The sequence below is a fragment of the Diceros bicornis genome, chromosome 17 (genome assembly GCF_020826845.1).
Source record: "Diceros bicornis minor isolate mBicDic1 chromosome 17, mDicBic1.mat.cur, whole genome shotgun sequence".
NCBI classification, from domain to species: domain Eukaryota; kingdom Metazoa; phylum Chordata; class Mammalia; order Perissodactyla; family Rhinocerotidae; genus Diceros; species Diceros bicornis.
The window spans coordinates 48,936,752-48,958,056 of NC_080756.1; the positions used below are offsets into that span (position 1 = coordinate 48,936,752).

Below are 21,305 nucleotides of genomic sequence, written 5' to 3' on the forward strand. Positions count from 1 at the left end.
AAACAAGACAAGGAGAGTATATACAGACAAGAAGGGTCTTGCCTGGAAAGCACAAGACAGGTCATTTATATTATTCATAGTCATATACTGACCCCATCCTCTTTCTCCAATTATCTGTGGAAATTGACATGTTTTGCCTAAGCTCTTTGCTACTTTATCCCGTTCTTTCTCATTTTCTTTTTATTATTAAAAAAATACTCATACATCGGGGCCGGCCTGGTGGCGTAGCGGTTAAGTACGCGCGCTCTGCTGCAGTGGCCCGGAGTTCTCAGGTTCGGATCCCGGGCGTGCACCAACATCCTGCTTGTCAGGCCATGCTGTGGCTGCCTCCCATATAAAGTAGAGGAAGATGGGCACGAATGTTAGCCCAGGGCCAGTCTTCCTCAGCAAAAAGAGGAGGATTGGTGACAGATGTTAGCTCAGGGCTGATCTTCCTCACACACACACAAAAAAATACTCATACGTATATAAAGGTAGAGAGAACAATAACGTGAACCCTCATGCATCCATCATTCAGCTATACAGACATCAGCCCATGGTTAACTTTATTTTTTGTACATCCCACCCATGATGTACACTCCCCCAACCCTGTGGGATCATTTTGAATCAAATACAAGACATAGATTTTTTCATTCTTTGTAGTTTTTTTTTTTTCTTTGGTGAGGAAGATTGTCCCTGAGCTAACATCGGTGCCAATCTTCCTCTATTTTTTTGTATGTGGGTCGCCTCCACAGCATGGTTTGATGAGTGGTACAGGTACGTGCTCGGGATCCAAACCCGTGAACACTGGGCTGCTGAAGCAGAGCGTGCGACCATAACCACTATGCCACCAGGCTGGCCCCAATTCTTCACAGTTTTTTAAATACATATGTCATATTTCTTTGCCATTTTATTTTCTTGATTCAACATTCTTGACGTAAATTATTTATAACAATAAAATTGAGGCAACATTGGAGGTGTACTTGGGGCCAGAAAAAAATTTAGAAACAAATGATTTAAATAAAAAAAGACACGAGTCAAGGCAGAGGCAGTTAAGGTAGCCTGCAGGACTCCGCGTTGTCATGCTGTTATGAGCGTTTCTCACCTTTCCCTGAACGAGTCTAATCTCTTCTGCCTCCATGCCTCCCTCCCACTACTGAACACACAATCACCTCCCTCCAAGGGAGGGAGCATTTAGCTACCTCCCTCCAAGGCCTTCCTCAGTTCCTACAGTCAAAATGCACCTTCTCTCTGCTTTGCTTCCATAGCACTTAATTTTCCTAGCACACAGTAAGTACTCAATAAATGCTCGTGCAAATGAACGGGACATAAAACTTATTTCATTCTGCCGTGTATCTTAGTTAGCTGTTTTCACATCTGTCTCCCATAGTAAACTTTAAATTCCTTGAGGAAATAATTGTGTTAAATCAGCTCTGTGTCCCCTACTTCCTAATGTGTTTTTCTTTGCATAGTAGGTGCCCAACAGATGTCTCAGGAACGGAGAGATGCTCTAGAAAAAGAGCGAACCTCGCAGAGAGGTTAGAGGATTAAGCTTCCGGAGAACGACTTCATGTAAATTATGGGCAGACTAGCAAAAACACAATGTGTAGATCTTTTCACTGGTTTCTAGTCTTAGGGAAGCAAATTTGGGCTTGTCATCATAAAAGTAAAAGAATTTGGGAGTGGTTTCCTTTAGTCCAAACGACCTAGTAACACCTGCCACCAACACCATAATTCTGTTTTTCTCTCCTATCCCCTCCCAAGGTGAAGGCCACATTGAGTTACTGCCCACAGGATAGAATTACAGGACTGAATCCGAGACAAAGGTTCTTTATGCTGCATCTGGTCATTAATTAGTTGCTGGAAACTTCAGGACAGGGCCATTAACATGCTCATAAACCTTTTATTTTAAATGTTTTCGCTTAGGCATAATTCTGATGTGACTCTCCTTGTAAGCTGGACGTAGGACATTGGTTTCTTAACATTTCTGAGGCTCATTAACTACTCCATCCCAGTGGCTCATTAACTAGCCCATTAGGGATTTCGCCTCATCCAGGCAGAAGCCTCCACTTGCCCTCACAGAGCCTTTGAGGCACGTAATCATAATCCGGAATGGTGTGAGGCTAGCTGCAAGGCTCTAAGGAGAGCGCGGGGCTTCGCTAGATCTCCCCTGAGGCTGAAGTGGCCGGAGAGAGGGGAGTGCTCACTTACCTGCTATTCTCCCAATGGGCATGGCGTGCTCCTCGGGCGGGGAGACGGAGACCATGATGTGGTTCATGTATGCCAGGTCTTCCCGATGGGAGAGGTTGATGGGTTTCCCTTCTCTATGCAGCCCGTCCTCGGAGAGCCTGGACTGTTTGAAATCCACGGAGTGCCGGGGGTTCAGGATCAAAGGGTGCATGATGGGACTGGGCATCAGCTGGATCACGCGTGTGTTCTCCTGCCGGGGGCTGGATGGCTTCTGGTGGGACTCAGAGGATGGTGGGCAGTGATTATTCTCCATGGGAGACACTGATAGGGGGTAGGACTCCTGGTGGTTGTTTTCCTGGTGGAGCCTCGGTCCCTGGGCCCTCTCGGCGGGGGAGAGGCGGCGGATCATGTTGTCCAGGGGGGACCGGAGGGGCCGCTGCTCGGGGTCAGGAGAAGGCCGGTGATTTGTTGTGATGGGTGATCTAGAACGGTGTAACAGTTCAATGGTGGGAGGGTTGTGGTGCACACTCTCCACTGATGGCCTTGGGGTCCTCTGGACACAGTTATCTGTGGAGCAGAGGGGAAGACAATCACAGACCCCAGTGAACTGTCGGAAGAGGGACCTCACTGGGGTTCTAAAGGTAGTAAACGGCAGAGCACGTGTGTGGCAGTGTGGCACTTTCCGCAGGATGCAGAGTGTCTTTCTCACTGCTTAAAAAAAATTAAAGTGAACATACTTGAAATTCTTTTCCTACCACTAGACGAGCTAAGAATGTCTGCAAACATTCCATTAATCTCCTACTAGTGGCTTATAAACCCAAGGAAGCCAAACTTTCATTTATCTTTTTGTTACTTGACTCTTCAAAGTGGCTTTCGGGGTCCTTAAGGCTTTCTCTCCAGATGTTCTCACTGACTTATATTTTCATAACTGAATTTTCATATTCTCTACCTCCAGGAGTTGTTGTTGGTGTTAATGATAATGACAAGGATAAAGTAATTACTATATTCTAGGTACTGGAGAATATTGTTTAAAATTTACAACACTCCTAAGTAGGAGAAACTAACTACAAATACTCTTATCTTACAGGTGATAAAATGGAGGCATAAAGAAGTTAAGAAACTTATCCAAGGCCACACAGCCAGTTAAGGGATTAGAACCAGATTCCAGTTCGATTCTAGAAACTATATACCCATGACAATATCTGCCACTTTGCTATGTAGAAACTGGGGGAAAAAGTCATATCAAAACCTGCTCTAAGCATGAACAGTGGGCCTAATTTACAGAATGACAGTCTTGTTGTACTTGAAAGAACATTTAGGATCACCTTGTTTCTCAGTGCACAGACTCTACAAAAGCTGAGACAGGTAGAGGTAAGTAAGAAGGAGGAGGGATGGACACCCCTCAGAACACTTCCACTCCATCCTGCTTGAACTTCCAAGCTGGTGACATTTGAGCAAGGACCACATCAGAAGTGCACACAGCTCAGCAAGAGAAGTAGCTCTGTGGGCTGGGTGGAGGGAGGGACCAGCACTCACATGGCGTTAGGAGTGCCTCTAAGGGCAGGAAGGACAGAAATCTGCCTACAAAAATGCAGCTTTCCACAGGGCCCCACACTCATCTCAATGAGGTTTCTCTGGCCATATCTGTGCCCAGAGCGGTCTCACCAAAAAGATGTGCATGGTTGCAGGTCCCTGCTCTAGTCAAAGACTTGTCTGTGGTTCTAAGTGAAGCAAGTCAAAGATATCTCCTTTGTCCCTTATGACAATATCTATATGAAGAACATACAAAGGGAATCTGGGAATCTGACAGGGTTAGGAAACAGACAGAAGTGGTGGTTTCTTAAAGTTTTACACAGTGTTAACAAGAAAATGGGAACTCCATTAGATCTCACTTATTATACGAGACAGTGAACAAAAGAAATATTGTTCATGAGCACTAAAAGATCATCTGCTTGAAAGTAAAGGGTTTATTCTGTAACTACTGTATAACCTACTGCTATGAATTTAAAAGTGCTTAATCATTGGACTAGCTATCAATAGGAGACTGGTTCAATAAATTATAATATAGCTCTAAACAATGGAGGACTATGCAGCTATAAAATGGAGTGAAGAGTATCTCAATATTCTGCTAAGGACTGGTCTCCAGGCTCTATGGTTAGATAGAAAGCAAGGTGAAGTGTATATGGTGTGCAACCACTTCTCTATGAAGAAGAAGGGGATTCCAGTTTCAATAATAGCAGAGTGGCTTGTATCCAATTAACCTTCCTACACATAAAAATGGCAGAATCTGGATGAAATATACTTATAAAAGTTATTTGAGGGTACCAGAGATAACTGAAGGGGATTTCACTCTTGAAAGAAGGGAACTGCATAGAGTGGAATCCAAATTCATACAGCTTTCACCCTGAGGGTCCTCCCCAGTCCACGTAGTGTGGGGCAACTAGAAAATGAACAGAAAGCTGTTTGAGATGTGAGGGAATAGAGTATGGAGCTGTCAGAATGGCAAAAATTTGGAGAAGCAAATCCCATAAAGAAGGGAGCCTCAGAGGGAGCAGCCACTAAACTGGCATATAAAGTTCCCTCAAATCCTTAACATGTGCCCCTGAACAGCACACATGCAGGGGGAACTCTAAGGAGCCCAGTGAAAAGCAACCGCTGTATGGTTGAAAGATATGAGTAGAAATCGCAGCTACTGGCAACTGTATTAGAGAGACAGCTCAGAGCCTGAGTCCTACCGGTGAAGGCTCTGGAAACACCTCAGGCTGTTTAATATCCCAGAAGGAACACACCTTAGGAGTAAGGACTATGTTCCAAGACAAAGGGATTTGCCTGAAGGCTAAAGGCAAAACTGAAATGGATCTGCCCTAACCAAATGTAAGACTAAGCCTCCACGAATTGAAAGTGATCGGCTAGCCATTTAACTGCCTGCTAGAACAGAAATCAACATTCTTCAGAAGAATATAACATAATCCAGAGTCTCTACAATTTGTTATCTATAATGTCCAGTATCCAATAAAGATTTTATAGACATGTGAGGAAACAGAAAAACAGGACCCATCATCAAGAGGAAAGGCAGTCAACAGAAACAGACTCTAAAATAATCTAGATATGTTGTAATTAGAAAAAAAAGAACGTTAAAGTAGCTATTACAAATAAGTTCAAGCACTTAAAGGAAATGATGGTCATAATGAGCAATAACAGATGGAGACTGTCAGAAGAGAAATACAAACTATAAAATAAAAACTCTAGAACTGAAAAATATAATATCTGAAATCGAATATTGGACGGGATGGTCTTAATGGCACATTGGAGATGACAGAAGAAGGTAGTAAATTTGAAGACAGATCGATAAAAATGAAAAACAAACAGATCCTCAGTGACCTGTGGACCAATATTAATAGACATGTAATTGGAGTCCAAGAAGGAGAGAAGAGAAAGAATGGGGCAAAAAACCCAAAAAGAAATAATGGTCAAATTGCCCCAAATCTGGTAATAAGAACAACAACAGCAACAAACTTAAAGATCCAAGAAGCTCAACAAATCCCAAGCATGATAAACACAATGAAAGCTAGACCCAGGCACATCATAGTCAAACTGCTGAAAACCAAAATAAAGAGAAAATCTTGAAAGCAACTAGAGGGAAAAAGATGCATATGTACATGATACACTATGTACAGGAGGAAAGTTACACTTATCATGGCTAACTTCTTTTTTAAACACCCAGAGAGAGAGAGAGAGAGAGAGAGCGAGCGAGCGCAAGCACGTACACAAGAAAGATATGGACAGAGACCTATAGATTGAAAGAGACTTAAGAGACACATCAGCCATTTGCAACGTATAGACCCTTGCTTGGATTCTGATTCAAACAAACTGTAAAAACATTTATGAGATAGTTGGAAAAATGTGAACGTTAATAGGATATCTGATGATATTGAGGAACTGTTAGTTTTCAGTGATGTGACGGCTCTGTGATTATGATTTTATAAAAGGCCCTTCTCTTCTCAGACCTGTACTGATATACTTATAGACGAAATTATATATCTGAGATTTGCTTTAAAATAATCCAGGATGGTGAAGTAGAGAGTAGATGAGGCACAGAGGAAACAAGATTGGCCATGAGTTGATCATTGTAGCTAGCAATTGGTAGTTGGTGGTTCATTATACAATTTTCTCTACTTTTGTATAAGTTTGATATTTTCCACTATAAAAGGCTTTTTTTTTTAAGTGCTTAATCAACCTTGCAAGGATACAGGTTGGGATGACAAGGACTAACTTCCTCACTTTAACCTAGTACAAATAAATGCTTACAGGGTACTGATTAGGCCCATGGAGTTAACCTTAATGGCTGGGATTATTAGTATGATAGAAATGATCTGCAATTTTTGAGAATGAGGCAAGTTTTCTTTTCATAGCTAATATGGATCTCAATTCTTCTGTCCATAAAAATGAATTTACCTTTTGTCCATGGTTCACTTTTCATTTGTCACAGAATATGATCATCATAAGCAACTATTTAAGAGAGCTGCATTTTGAAGTTGCATATATTTTTTTCTAAATGCCATTTACAGAATGTCTCCCTTTACTTAAAAGCTTATTAAGGTTTAAAAGTACTAAAGGATGATGAAGACCGTGTATTGAAAAACTCTATTTCCTGAATCCATTTCCCGTCTTACAAATTTCAAAATGAACACAGGCGTTGGCCAGTAGTCTGGTTACCTGCAGGCCTTCTTTGATGTCTTGAGCTTCAAGGCTCAGCATATGGGTGTGCACTCAGGGCAAGCCTTAGGAAGTCTGGGAGGACTATGAGAGGAAGAACTTTCATGCCAAGGGTAAAAGAGGAACTGACGTAATGTCCTGGGGAGATTTCACTCTCTGTTCCTGCCCAGATCTTTGGGAACAATGAAGGAAGGAGACAGTGCTCTGGATAATCCAACTCAGATTTTACTTTTGACTCAGGATCCGGGCAGGAACAGGACTTGGAGGAGCTTGATTTATTTATTTCTCTGCAGACACCACTCAAAGAGGAAGTACTTGATGAAGTTGATAACATTAATGGTAGAGAACTGGATCTGAGGGTTTTTAATTCCAGGCTCCTGGTGGTCTGGGTACAACCACTGTCAAGGCTGAAAGGCCTGCAATGACATCTTCCAAGCTTTGTTTCAGTTTGCAAGGCATGTGCCCACGTACGAAGTGGGCTATGACGTTCCTACCCTGCTGCCTGCCGCCTCTGTTATTATAAGTTGGCAGCAGGGTATGGAAACTTACGAGACCAGAGCCGGCAGGCAGAGAAGCTCCGGACACAGGAAATGCACTGAGCGGACAGTGGGTGCATTAAATCCCCCAGATGTAGGAGTCTTCTGTCTAAAACAAGAAGATTTTTTTGGTCTGGACTTGTTGTCTGGGTTTGTTCTTGGTGAACTGCCCAGCTGGAAAACTGGGAAATTATCCACATTGCCCTTGGTCTGAAGGTCTTGATATGGGAGGGAAACGCACAAGGAAGAGGGAGGGAAAGCCACACAGAATTAGTCAATGTGGGCATGGAAGGAAGAGGGGAGGGGGAAAAAAGGCCAAGGACTGGTACGGAACCCATGCTGGTTAAAAGTGTTTTCTGATTCCAAATCTTTCTCTCTGTAGACCTTTTTTAGACACAAATAATCCCTTCTCACTACCAAACAGCCCAAGATAAATTAGGACTTGAAATGTGATGCATACAAAAAAGGGTCTGACTTCTTTTCTCGTCCTTTTTCCTTTTACTTATTAGAAAAGTTTCTTTACTTAAAATTCATCAAAATTTGACCCAATTTAATCATGTTATAAGTAATGAATAACTATTAAACCTAAAAAAATCAAAAGTGCCTTGGTTAAGTCATTGGTTTTTTTTTTTTTTTTTTAAGTCATTGGTTTTGACTAGGAAATTTCTGGGGTAGAGCAAAGGCTAAGATCAAGTTTATATCTCACACACCAGTATCACATTTCCACTATCATGCTTTCCCCAAGGCCATGGATGATGATAAGAGAAGTAGTTAGTCAGGGAGATGCAAATCAACAGGCTCAGCAGGTAACTCTCACTCTTCAGCCTCAGTCTACATTCTTCCAGCAGGGACCATTTCCTAGCACAATTTTGTAAAAGATTCGTGAGAACTACGAACAGTATAAAGAGCTATATACAAATTAAAGGCTCTAGTTCCTGAGGTGAAATTCAAAATAGATTTCACATACACACCTTACGTTCTGTCACCCTGTTATGGGTTGGATTGTGCTCCTTCCCCCCTAAATTCATATGTTGGAAGTCCCAACCCCCAGTAGCTCAGAATGTGACCTTATTTGGAAATAGGGTCATTGCAGATGTAATTAGTTAAGATAAGGTTATAATGGAGTAAGGTGGGCCCCTAATCCAGTATGACTGGTGTCCTTATGGAAAGGGCAATTTGGACACATAGGCATGCATACATTGCATGTTTGGAAGGGGAATGTTTTACCATGCAGCGATTACAAAATATGAGTTGAATCATCAAACCTTCAGTAATGTCAACATATTTCAAGGGGTGTCTCAGACACGGAATAGTCAAAGAGTAAGAAAATGTGGTCCTTGCTCACAAGGATATCGTAGTCTAATGGAGAAGGCAGACACGTTAAAAAAACACAACAAAAGGCTATAGGTGCTGAATTAAGAGTCAATGCACACAAGGAGCAGGCCATGTGAAGATGAAGGCAGAGATCTACAAGCCAAGGAACACCAAAGGTTGCCAGCAAACCACCAGAAGCGAGGAGAGAGGCATTTTCCCTCACAGTCCTTAGAAAGAACAGATCCTGCCCATACCTTGATCTTGGACTTCCAACCTCCAGAACTGTGAGAAGATAAATTTCTGTTGTTTCAAGCCACCCAATTTGTGGTACTTTGTTATGACAGCCCTGGCAAACAAATACCTCCCCACCTCTCCCCTCCCTTTCCGAGAAGTTCAGCTGAGAATTTCCACTGACCCTTTGTCTGCCCATTTCAGTCTATTCATCTCAACAAGTTGCCAATGTCACGAATTCCCTTGGAGGGCCTAAGAAGAAAACTGCCCTAGTTTGGAGTGTATGATTCACAGATGTTTGAGGTCATAAACAATAAATCCTATGTAAGCTCCTAGAATTGTATCAGCATTTGGTGAGGGGGCTGAAAGAAAGAAAATAGGTGACTTGCAGGACTCTGAGGCTTAATCTTCATTACTGTAGGCAGGACGGCCTCCAAACAGGCTCCCTCTGCCAGCGGCTCAGTACAGAGAGCTTAAGCAAGTCTGCACGCTGCACAGGGTCATGCTCCTGGCTGTAAGCTGTCTTTGCTCTTCCCAGGCAGCAGAGAGGAGTCTCCCTCAGTCTCAACAAAGCAGCACAAAAGAAGTGAATGAGGAAATCAACGGATCAGATTTCAAATGAGCCAGCCAATTAGACCTGTGGGGGTAAGCCTTGTGAGTCATTCATAGGCAGGGGGTCAGGGAGGCACAAAGGTAAGGCAGAGGAGTGCTGGAGAGGGGAAAGGGCAAGACAGCATCAACTACGGGCTTCCATCTCTGGAGGTGAACCTAAACTGCCCCCAGGCCCCTTATCGCAAAGGAATCAGATGGCATTTCTTTCCCTGGGGGTAAGAGGAAGTTTCTTGAAGACTTCCTGGCTACCTTGGGAGAGTTATTCATGCATATTAGGGAATCTCTTGCCCCTAAAACTTCTGGCTTAATAGAGTCAGCTAGCTCTGGGGCTGACAGCCTCCACAACACTTGAGGAAGCCAAGGAGGCAGGGAAGGTGAGCAGGGCCTCCCTGAAGTAGATTGATGGCCTAGATCAGTGAAGAGATGCTCTGTGCGCCATCCAGTGCCTCCACACTTTCCCATCACCATCAAATGCTGCACCAGGGGGCAAGGGTCAGAGGGTTAAAGGTCATGCTGCCATAGACCCTGAAGCACAGGAAGCAAAGCAGGAAGAAGAGGTGCTGGAGAGGAAAGGAGGAGTTAGAGACAAGTGGAATGAGGCCTGGTAAGGGGGAAAGGTGTTAACGGGCGCCCCGGGGACAACAGGAAGTCAGGAGCTGGGCCTGGTATTCCTCTGGTGGGACCTCATTACCTCCTGCCAGATCCAAGAATCACAGCATTGAAAGGGGCACAAAAAGGTTAATCTTACAGTTCTTAATGTGAGAGGAGACAGCTAGAAGATTAATGGATTTCAAAGGGGTCATGGAGGACCCACAACGTGCCAGAGACTGCGAGGTGACATAAAGTAAAGCACTGCTCATTTTCACAATAGGCTGTGTCCTGAAAGTAATTAAGGTTGGCACTTTCAATGTATTTTCCCATAGAAACAATGCTACAGATGGTGCCTGGTTAATCCATGTAGGCGTTCTAGGATAATGGCATGGGGAAACGACAGGCCCTTCCTATGCCCTGGATGACAAATTTGGTGTCTGCACAAAGTGCATTTAGTTGCAATGATGGAGATGGTTAAGAAAATTGTGATTGGAGGTAAGAAAAAAACCAACCATCACATAACAATGTGAAGATACTTAATGCTACTGAACTGTACACTTAAAAATGGTTGATGGTAAATATTACATGCATTTAATCACAAGTAAATTATTTTTAGTTTAAAAAAAAAGAAGAAAGCCCAACCAAATAGTGGTAAGAAATATCAAATAATGATAATGAATGACATTTATTGAGTGCTTGCTATGTGATAGATGCTGTTCTAGAGCATTTCCCATATTAAGTTGATTCTTTCTTAACAGCAATCATATTTGATAGGTCCTGCTATTTTCCTTCTTTTACAGATGGAAACTGAGACACAAGGAAGTTCAGTAACCTGCCTGAAGTCATACAGCTGGTAAACTGGGGAGCTGAGATTTGAATCCAGGTGGTGTGGATCCAGAGCGCACATACACACCATTGTGCTCTCTGGCTCCTTCATTCACTACATGGTTAACATGGATAACAAAGATGTCAAACCCCAGTCAATGGCCTTTTTGACACTTCATTCATCCACATGAGTCCAGCAAGACTAGAGAACTGGGGAGGTTTTTACAACCACCAGTAACAGGATGTGGCCTGAGCAGCTAAAAACTTCATTTACCCTGATGCCTACCCAGCAGCTGTACTGAGGGGCTGGCTCCCAAGGAGGGAGTTGCAGTGAGGGGCTGGTTCCCAAGGGGGAAGACAATCAGCACTTCTGCTCTCAGAAGACAGTGCCTGACTCAGAACCCACATCTCTCACAGGCTAGGGGATTTTCGTCATGCTAAGTCCATTCATCCTGAGGCAGTCAATGATCTAAATGGGTTAATTCAGTCCAAGTTAGTATGAGTTTTTAATATCATGAATTGAAGACTTATACAGGTGTCTCAAAGTTATCTTTGACTTTTTTTTTTTTTGGTTTAGATTTGGCAGTTTCAAGTACTGTGAAGCAGAAAAATTATAAGCAGGAGTGCTGGTACCTGCCACACTGTATCCCCATCAGGGGACCTGACTTGGCATCCTAATCTCCACAATTCTACTCATCGTTTAATCGTTTGTCCCATTATCAGGTTGCTTGCACAAAAAACCTTAATAAAAATGTGATTTTGGTTGGCTCATTCACGCTGCAGTGGAATGAACACAGGCACTGGAGTTAAGCAGACCTGGGGTTAAGGCTTAGCTTTGCCACTTCATAGCTGGGTGATCTGGGGGCCTGTTACTTTACTGCTCTTAGCTTCTACTTGCTCATCTATAAAGTAGAGATAACATTACTTTCTTTATAGGGTGGTTGTGAAGATTAAATGATTTAAACATGTAAGAGCTTAGAACAGGGCCTAACACACAACGAGGACCCAAGGAAATTTTAGCTTTTGTTTTGTTATTATGAAGCAGATTCATATACCTCATCTTTAATCATCTCATTAAAATTGTATAAGATTTCTTTCCTCCAAAGCAGTCTTTGGGCACTTGGGTTTGGAGGTGGTGGTGGTGGGGAGGGGTAATATCCCTCAATAAAACAATCATATAAATCAAACTTATGTGGGCCATCACAGAATGCACGCCAAACGCCCTCCTCCCCACCCACACACCCGGGGAAATGATTTCTCTCTACTCTCTGGGCCATTACCATGTGCTAGTTGTAAGGAGAATTGAGATCAACAGTATCTCAACACTTGAAATTTCTCATCACTTACAATGTCCATGTCCACCTTGTGACAAAGAGCTGTCCCAGAGCAGAACTTTCACCTTAAAACTGTGTCCACTGTTGCAGAAACAGTCACAGCACTGCACGTATGAATATTTTCAAATTAAAGTGATTAAAAATCACCTCCCAGTCTCTCAGATGGGGCATAGGAGAGGGTAGGACTGAAGGGTTGAAGTTATAGGAGGGTCCCCCAAAGGGGTCGTGGGATGAGAACATAAGAAACAGACCTTGTTCCTTCTTCCCTACAGACTTAACGCATGTCTGGTCCAACAGGGGTAACTCTGCAGAGCTGACCCCATTTGGAGACAAGCCCAGACTGAAAGCATGTTTTATACCACTCAGTGAGCTTTTAGGGAATCATTATTGAAGTAGTTCTAACACCAAAGAAAGGACAAGTAGCAACTGAATATATACTTTGGGACACAGCCTCTTTAAAAGTTATTCATGGGAACCATGAGTAACTGATTTTGGAAACTAAGGTGTCAAAAGAAGTTGATATTATCACTGTGTGTGACAAAATAAATTTATTTTGTTATCATTTGAGGTCTGAAATTTCTAAAAATGTTCTGTTTCCTGGTTTAGGTGAAAGAAGTAGTATTATTTTTGTCTCCTTCCTACGTAGCTATCTACCCAACATCTAATTCATATTATGCAGATAAATCGAGTCACAACAATCAAAGAAAAGAAATCTACTTAAACTAAGATTTTCATCGTGAAACAAGTGAATGATGATGCTTTTGGTTTGCCTACCTAAGTGGGGTAATATTATCAGCAGTTCTTGATAAGGTGAGACAAATGAAAATAGATGTCCAGAATAGACTGTTTCTGAGCAACTCCAGGCAGGACATTGTTATGACTTTCTGGATTTATGTTACCCAAGACCCTGAAGGCAGAGAACGTGTCTTATTCATCTCCAAATCACCCAGGGAGACTCAGACCTTGGAGAGAATGTTAGGATTTGAAAGCTGTAAGAGATCTGAGACCATTTTGTCTAATCCCCTGTCTTATAGCTGGGGAAACTGAGGGCCAGAGAAACCAGAAACTTAACTCTTATGATGTGTTCTGGCAGAATGGAGGATGAGAACCAGGTTTCCTGACTTCCAGATCCCATCCTTTTAAAAATTTTACCCCAACTGACCATGTATTCCAGTTTGTCTGGGATCGTCCTGGTTTATGCCTATTGTCCTGGCTTACTTATTCACAGAGTCCTGTTTCACTGTAAGAAGTGCCTTGCTATGGATGAAAATTTACAACGTTACCTTAATTATATAATATTGCCTTCCCTTTCCATAACTAAGTAACGGAAGCGAGTGGTACGCTGGTTCTCCTAGACCTAGGTGGTAATCGGAGGAGTTTCACCCCAGTCATGACACAATTTCAGAATCGTGTATATTAGGGGGATAACGAATGTTTACAAAATAAAGGGTTTGAATTAGTATAATCCACTTCTCACCCCCCCCACTCCTCCCTCACCCCCCCCCCCCCGCCCCGAGCCTGGAGGGGAGCTTATGCGCTAACACCAATTTCCTAGCTTCTGGCACTGCCACGTGGCTGCTAGGAGGGAAGACGAGATTTCAATGTAATGTACTCATAGGGACATTTGCGGGGAACTGTTGCTAGATTAAACAAGATACGTTTGTATTGTGATATAAATTTCCATTGTGAAATTATGAATGTCTGAATTGGTTAAGTCGGTGGCAATGATGAGGTGAAGTCACGGGGGCTGAATGAAGCTCTGTGTTTGCACTTCACTCTGCACGGCTCACTGTGCTCACTGTGCCAGGCTGCTTAGGGGCTGGATCGGGTCCTCTCTGGAATGCCTCTGTTCTCCTTCCATTCTGTCATACTTATCTCTGTGCCAAGTCAATAGCAACATACTTTTACATGGTACTGTAACCCCAACTATGTAAAATAAATCATTAGGGATACAATATTTGACAGGTATAATTTCACTTTACAGACTTCTTTTTTCAGGACCAGATCTTTCTGTCTGTTACCATATGCCCATATTAATGTGTTACCATTCACAAGTAAATATAACAGTATTGATTCTAGAGATAATTCCTGTTGAGCTGGGTATTCTTCTATTTGGTGGAGAAGAAGAGAAAGAGGTGGCAAGTGGTTGGAGGCAGGGAGCTTGTACAGGTCCATTCACCTCTCTAGTTGGTCCCTTTGTCACCCATGGCACCCATATATCTGGAAGCCTGGGGGCAGGCAGCCTCTTCATATCACCTGTGTGCCTTGCACAGCTCTTCTCATCTGATACCACTTGATGAAGACTCGCACTTTCCCTTCTTGTGTGTCCACCTGCTCATTGGACAGCATGCACCACGTCTGAACGGGCGAAGGAGCAGGGCGCATACTCTCTGCAGGGCGCAGATCTCATTTCCTGGCTGACACATTTTTTCTCTGTGTTCTCTGAAAATACACTACTTTTAAGAGCTGGGTCTGAAGCAGAGCTAACTGGTCCACAGGGCAATGGAGCCCTTGACCTTGGCCTCATTAGCTCCATTCTTTTACCTCCTGAGCTCACCACCACCGCCAGCACCTTAACACTTGAGAGCACAGCTCATTATGGCATGTGGGGTGGCACATCTGTATTTACTTGGTTTGATAGTAGCTCTGAGAGTAAGCCAGCTTTCTCTATTATTAGCTCCTGCAAATGAGAACCACAACAAACACACCTACTTATGAGTCACATCAGGCCAAGGGGAAAAGAGGAAGGATTTGTGATGAGGTGAGACCAAAACCTCCAATCACATCTGGGAAGAAAAAAAGGAATTTTCTTCTTTTTTTTTTTTTTTTTTAAATAATGAGAAAAAGAGAGTGAGAAAAAACACCTCATCACACACCCTTTGTATCTGAAGAGGCAGGCTAGGTAATATGACTTTTGCCTTAATGTCAAAGCTTCAGTAAACCCACCGCCTCTTCTCTGGAGTAGCTGTTGGCTATTAAGCAAGCCGGAAATGTATATGGCAGAAAGAGCTAAGAAACCGAATTGAGGGTGGGAGACAGCTGCTAAATTTAGCAAAGGTGAAGCCAGAGGAAGAAAGGATGAGAGAAACAGGCAGGGAGCATGCAAGAAACGCTCTCGTTTATCCTCCATCACAGAAGCGAGGGGACCTGCTGTGAAACACTTGGCACAAGGAAGAGACGGCGGGGGCACCTGGAGTCAGGCTCTCTCGCGAAGCGTTAATTAAGAAAACAAATAACTTCTCATTTTTTAATTTTCCAACAACAAAAATATTTGCCCTCCTCTTGGGGATGATCAATCCATTTAAGGACATACTCCAAGGGACCAGTGTTCTAGGCCCCTTAGTAAGCTGGTCCTAAGGAAAAGTACAAGTTTAAAAGTATTACTTGTGTCCCCACGTCTGTTGTCTAACCAATCGGGCAGGAAGACTTGGACATGAGGCTCCTCAGAGGCTCGATGCATCACTGTTCAATGGAATAGTGCTCAAAGTAAGACTTTTATACCCTATTTCTGTGCCCAAACACCTGCTATGGAACTCTCTCCAGGGCCACAATTCAATCCTGGTCTTCTGTTCTGTTTTCTGCTAATGATTTCACGAGTACTGTGACTCACACGAGAGGAGCAGCCTCCGGGACATCTGAAATACGCACTTACACTGAGTGCACTGTAAGAAGCTGCCTTCGGTGCGTGAAGAGGAAACCCCTGGTCCACCAGAGTTCATCGGGTTTGGTTTGGGTCTTTTTCCCTTTCTCCAGCTTTTATTACCATTTGCTTAACAACCTTCAATGACTCCCCATTACTTTCATCCATCAAAGTCCTCCACATCCGGGTTCCAATCTAACCTCCTTAGATTAGCTCTGCAAAGGCAAGATGTTGGTCGTTGTTGAAGCAGGGCGATGGCTCACAGGGGTGTATTTAGTTTATTCTATTTGGGGTATGTTTGGAATTTTTCATTACAAAAGGTTGGGGGGAAAAAAAGGTAAGCTCTACAACCCAAGTCATCTGACTGCTCTCTGGCTCAAGAACTCACTCCATACTATGTCATTCTCTCTACCCAGCGTGTTCTCCACTTCGTCCCTGCTTATCAGAACCCTGCTGGACCATCAAGGAATCCTCCAGCGCCATCTCCTTCATGAAGCTGAGCCCGATGCTTGTACCTGGATGTAATCTCCCCTTCCACTGCCTCTTTATGGTGCCTCCTATTCTAGTTATGTTTTGATACTTACGTGTATATCCATCTCATTTCTTCACCTAGATTGTGAGTTGCTGAGAAACAAGGGTATATCTTATTCATCTTGGCATTTCCCCCAGGGTCTTATACATAGTAAGCACTCAATAAATGTTTGTTGAATGAAAAAATGAACCACATGAATAGGAAGAACTTATCAAATTAACAATTAAACCTCTTGGATTTGTCTAAGCCTCAGGCAAGGAAAGAGAAGGCTCCTCTAGTACCTTCTTCGTGGTTCTGATGAAGTATGACTTCCGGCTGTGTGTGTATAGAGTTTCCGGGGTGGAAGAATGGTGAAAAAAGAATCCGAGGTTTCCTCTGCTTCAGAATATGCTGAAGGAGTTCATAGAGGACATCGCCTAGAGAGAAAAAAGAAAGAGAAATGGAGAAATGGAATATTTTATTTAACAACAATTCACTGACAGCTTCGACTCAACACCTGGCAGTGTCCTAAGGACACAATGGTGAGCAAGACAGGCACGCCTCCTACCCTCACCGAGCTTACAGGGGACAGGATGTGCCACTTGAAACTCAGAAGGTCACAGCCATGTGATTTTTTTTAATTGAACTTTTTTGATTATGGAAGTAATATATAAAAAAGTTAAAAAAATGCAGAAAGCCAGAAAGAAAACAAAAATCACCTATAATACTACCACTAAGAGTGAAAAGCCCTAATAATAGACAGTTAATACTATCTATTGTTATATAATTAGAACCAGGCTTATAAGAGTTTAGTGTCTCTCTTTTTCCCTCCACATTACTGAACTGCTCCAGTAGCTGCATAATGATAGCCCGTCATAAAGATGTACCAAACTTTATTGGAAATTTAAATTGTCCCAATTTATTGCTATTATTTTTGTGAAAAATATCCTTTTCACATCTACCTTTGCTTGCATTCCAGATTATTCAAAGAAGAATTTTGAAGTCACTAAGTATGAAGTTTTAATGTTCCAATGACAACTCATAGATTCTTCATAGAAATCGTCCCAACAGAAAACAACATGCGTTTCTAACCCACCCCACTCCCAGGCAGGAAGAGAACAAATTTGGTCATATTTGTTCACAAGTCTGGTCAGAGCTGCTAACTATTGAAGATATCCTACAAGGAACTGGCACATTCTGGGATGCTTCCCTCCTTTAAAAATACACACAGGCATTGCTCCAAGGTTCTACAGTCTCCAGAAAATCATCTTTAGATGTCAGCCCTTTGCAGAGGATGGCAGGGGCTGGTCTGAGCTGGGGCCCTCTGTTCTGATATATTTGGTACTTGAAGTGAGTAGTTAATTAGCAAAAAAACCTGTCATGATCTTGTTCCACCCCTTTGGCTTAGATCCAAGTTCAAAAGTGCAGGTGGATGCCTCCAAACCCTTTAGGGGTGGCTGATTAATCTTTAAAATACCACAGGCTTCTGACTGTCCCCCCACACCCTTCCACATACAGACAGGCAGTCAACAAGTATACCAAACAATGCGCTTCTGTCTCTAATTTTAGCCATTTTTAATAGATACTTTAATTAACAACTTAATTTAACTGCATATTTTGGGCCACTGTTAAATTATTTTTTTTTCTTTTAAACTCAGCCTGAACCTGAGAAACGCTCCATATTAATTTCTTTCTTTCTGCAAACCTCTCCTCCTTTTCCATTTGTACTATATAAAGTTCCACAATATTCTATTCTGATTCCTGACGTGTCCTTGTGTCTTTGCTCTGACTTTGTTCCTTCTTCTTCCTTTAAATTTTGGTCGTTATTAACATAACTTACTGCCACTATTTATGGTCATGTGCTGCATAGCGACATTTCCATCAATGATGTACCACATATACGATGGTGATCCCATAAGATTAGTACCATACAGTCTAGGTGTGTAGTAGGCTATACCATCTAGGTTTGTGTAAGTACACTCTATGACGTTCATACAACAACGAAATCGCCCAGTGATGCATTTTTCAGAACGTATCCCCGTCGTTAAGTGATGCATGACTGTACTATTATGATTAAATAAAGCAAAAGACTTTAAAGGACTGAAGACACCACGTCACTTGGGTATTTCCTTTTAATGAAATGGGCAAGAAGACGCAGAGGTGTTCTGAACTAGACTTTTAAAAATGCTGTTTAAGGCAGAGATTGCATTTTCAGAGCTGAGAAGGCTTCGGAGCTGATCTAATCCAAACCTAGTAGCCATGGTAATGCTGTCTCTGATGAGGATATATAGAGCCTGAAATACAGTCCTATTTTAATGACTCATATTTTAATCGCTTACAAAAATAAGTCCCTAATCAACACTTTGTTTCTTTTGGTTTAGTGTAATGTCTTCCTGAACTTTTCTTAATTTACATGGCCTCACACTCGCTGGGTTTTATCCTGTGCGTTTGAGCAATGCTTTATTTCGGTAGTAAGCAGAAGAGAAAATGAAAACATTGAAAAATGTGTTCCTGATGATTACTATTACCAAAAAAATGGTCAGTAATTAGTGTATCCATTTTGGAAGGGGAGGCCAGGAAATATAAATTTAGTGTCTGTGAGGGTGTTCAACTTTGTTCGTGTAGAGGCAGGCTGCTGTGGCGGGGAGGGCCCAGGCTGCCCCGCTGGAGCACTAGCTCCTCTGCACCAGGAGACCTTGAGCAAGTCCCCGGACTTCTCTGTGAAATGCAAACAACATTTACCTCAGAAGTTTGCTGTGAGGATTAAATGAGGGGAACGTCGGCGAAGCACCTAGACCAGGTCTGGTGCACGTGTTACACCCTGGCCCCTCCTCTTAGGTCACTCCTGGGACTGGAGAAGCTCCACCATGTGGTGGCTAAAGACTGGGCTGCAGAGTGGGCAGGTCACTTTCTTTTCTGAGTTTCCATTTCTCTGTGTACATACAGACACGAGGCAATAAAGTGGAAGGGGGAGGGTCTACACTCTGGAGTCAGACTATTGTGAGGATTCGATGAGGTAATTTGTGTAACGAGCTCATCATGGCGTCTGGCAAACAGTAAAAACTCACCCAACACTAGCTGTTGCTGTGACTGCCACTATCACCACCACCATTATTGTTATTGATATTATTAAAGTGTTTTAGGAAAGACCTGTAGACCCCTAAGGAGGTCTCACATGGAGAACAAAGGAGAAGTGTCTGGGTCATGGTCATTGTTATGTTCCCCCTTCAGAAAGGGCAAAGGTTAACTGAAGTCATTCACCTATCCTTGGCCTCTCAGGACACCTCACCCTGGCTTGGTGGGCTATGTCCACAGCAGGGCTGACCTGTACTCTGTTCCATACTGTCCCAGGCCTTCTGGGCTGGCTCTCTTCAGCCTCTCATCCCAAAGCTGGCAAAGGGAGCCAGGCCGAGAAGGTTCCTCTCTGAGTGCACAGGAGAAAGCAGGAGGAGGGGCGGATCAAGCAGAACTCTGCGAGTTTCTCACCTAAACCCTAAGCCTATTATCAGAACTAATAAGATAGCATTCATAAGTGCCACCTGTGACAGCTGACTAATGGGTGAGAGCATGGGATCAAGGCCCCAGGTTCTAGGCCATGAAAAACCTTAATTCTAAGGCTGTGGAGTATGTCCATAGTCAGATCAGTCCATTCATAGACATGTTTCCTCAGCAACCAGGGGCTCGGTCGGGGAACGTGGCTGGCTTAGCACAGATGCATCTCTACCGTGGAGGAAAAACCAACTTACTGTGTGTGCCCTGTGTGTGTATGATTGGCAGTCATAATGTGTGCCCAATAATAGCTTGGATCTTAGACCTAGCAAGGATTCTAGAGGTTTCTTAGATCAACTCAAACTTGTGTTCAGTAAAAGTCCCCTGCCTCCCCTTCCCCTGCCAAGAAGTAGTTTTGGCTGAGTACTTCCAGTGATGGGCAGCCGGCCACAATATAAGCAAACCATTTTTGGACAGCTCTAGTTGCTAGAAAGTTCTTTTGTTGAGTTGGAATCTGACTTCCCTGAAATCTCATGTACCTGGGTTCCTAGTTTTGGCTTTTGGGGCAACACAGAACATGCGTCCTCTCTACAACAGCTTTCTAAATAAACAAACATGGGCTCCCATCCTCTTTCATCTCCTATTTCCTCCAACGCCCAGCCTGTTCTCTTGGTACATTCTCGAAATCTTCATACGTGCAGGAGATCATGTCTAAAAAGTCATATTAACAAAAAGATCTCTGGAATAAAGAAGATATTTAAAAATAAGTGACATGTATTTGTCTGCTGAAAGTCAAGAGCATGAGCCATAGGCAGCACTTCATGTCTAACTCAGCTAGTGATCGCTGGCTTGAATTCAGAAGTCACTCTTCAAAAAGTCCTTGGCCCATTCGATTCTGGATAAATCTTCTGTCTTCCCAGAAAAGAAATAACTAGTACTACCATAAAAGGTGTTTCTGTCGTACTAAGGAATGGAACAAAGGCTACTGTTTAAGGGACAATAGCTTTTGTTAGCTCCTCCACACACGTTCATGCAAACACGCACAGTTCATTGACACACGTGCATGTGGAGAGTGTATCTGCCACGCAGCTAGTGAGCTTCTGGGCTCTTCACTTGGATGGGCCCTTGGGAGGAGCCCTAGAACTGCTTGCTACTTGCTACTATGAGCTTCAGGCCCCATAAAACCTAGATAAACTCTTGGGGGTATGTATACACATGACACATGCAGCACTTACTTGCACGCATACACGTGTGTGCACACATACACACACACAAACACACAAACTAAACACACATACAATTTTGTATTGGTGATCTTGGCGTGAAAAGCCACGCAT

At 43.0% G+C, this 21,305-nt stretch overlaps 1 protein-coding gene across 4 annotated transcripts in view; it reads right to left on the minus strand.

Annotated features, from left to right (window-relative positions):
- Nucleotides 1-21,305, minus strand: part of ETV6 (ETS variant transcription factor 6) — a 219,602-nt gene that overhangs the window by 20,218 nt on the left and 178,079 nt on the right. For all 4 annotated transcript variants that reach the window (XM_058558751.1, XM_058558748.1, XM_058558747.1 and 1 more), the window contains 2 exons: nucleotides 16,782-16,916; nucleotides 2,191-2,736 (listed from right to left, as the gene is read on the minus strand). In XM_058558751.1, coding sequence (XP_058414734.1) covers nucleotides 2,191-2,736; nucleotides 16,782-16,916 — 681 coding nt within the window. The remainder of the gene's footprint in view (nucleotides 1-2,190; nucleotides 2,737-16,781; nucleotides 16,917-21,305) is intronic.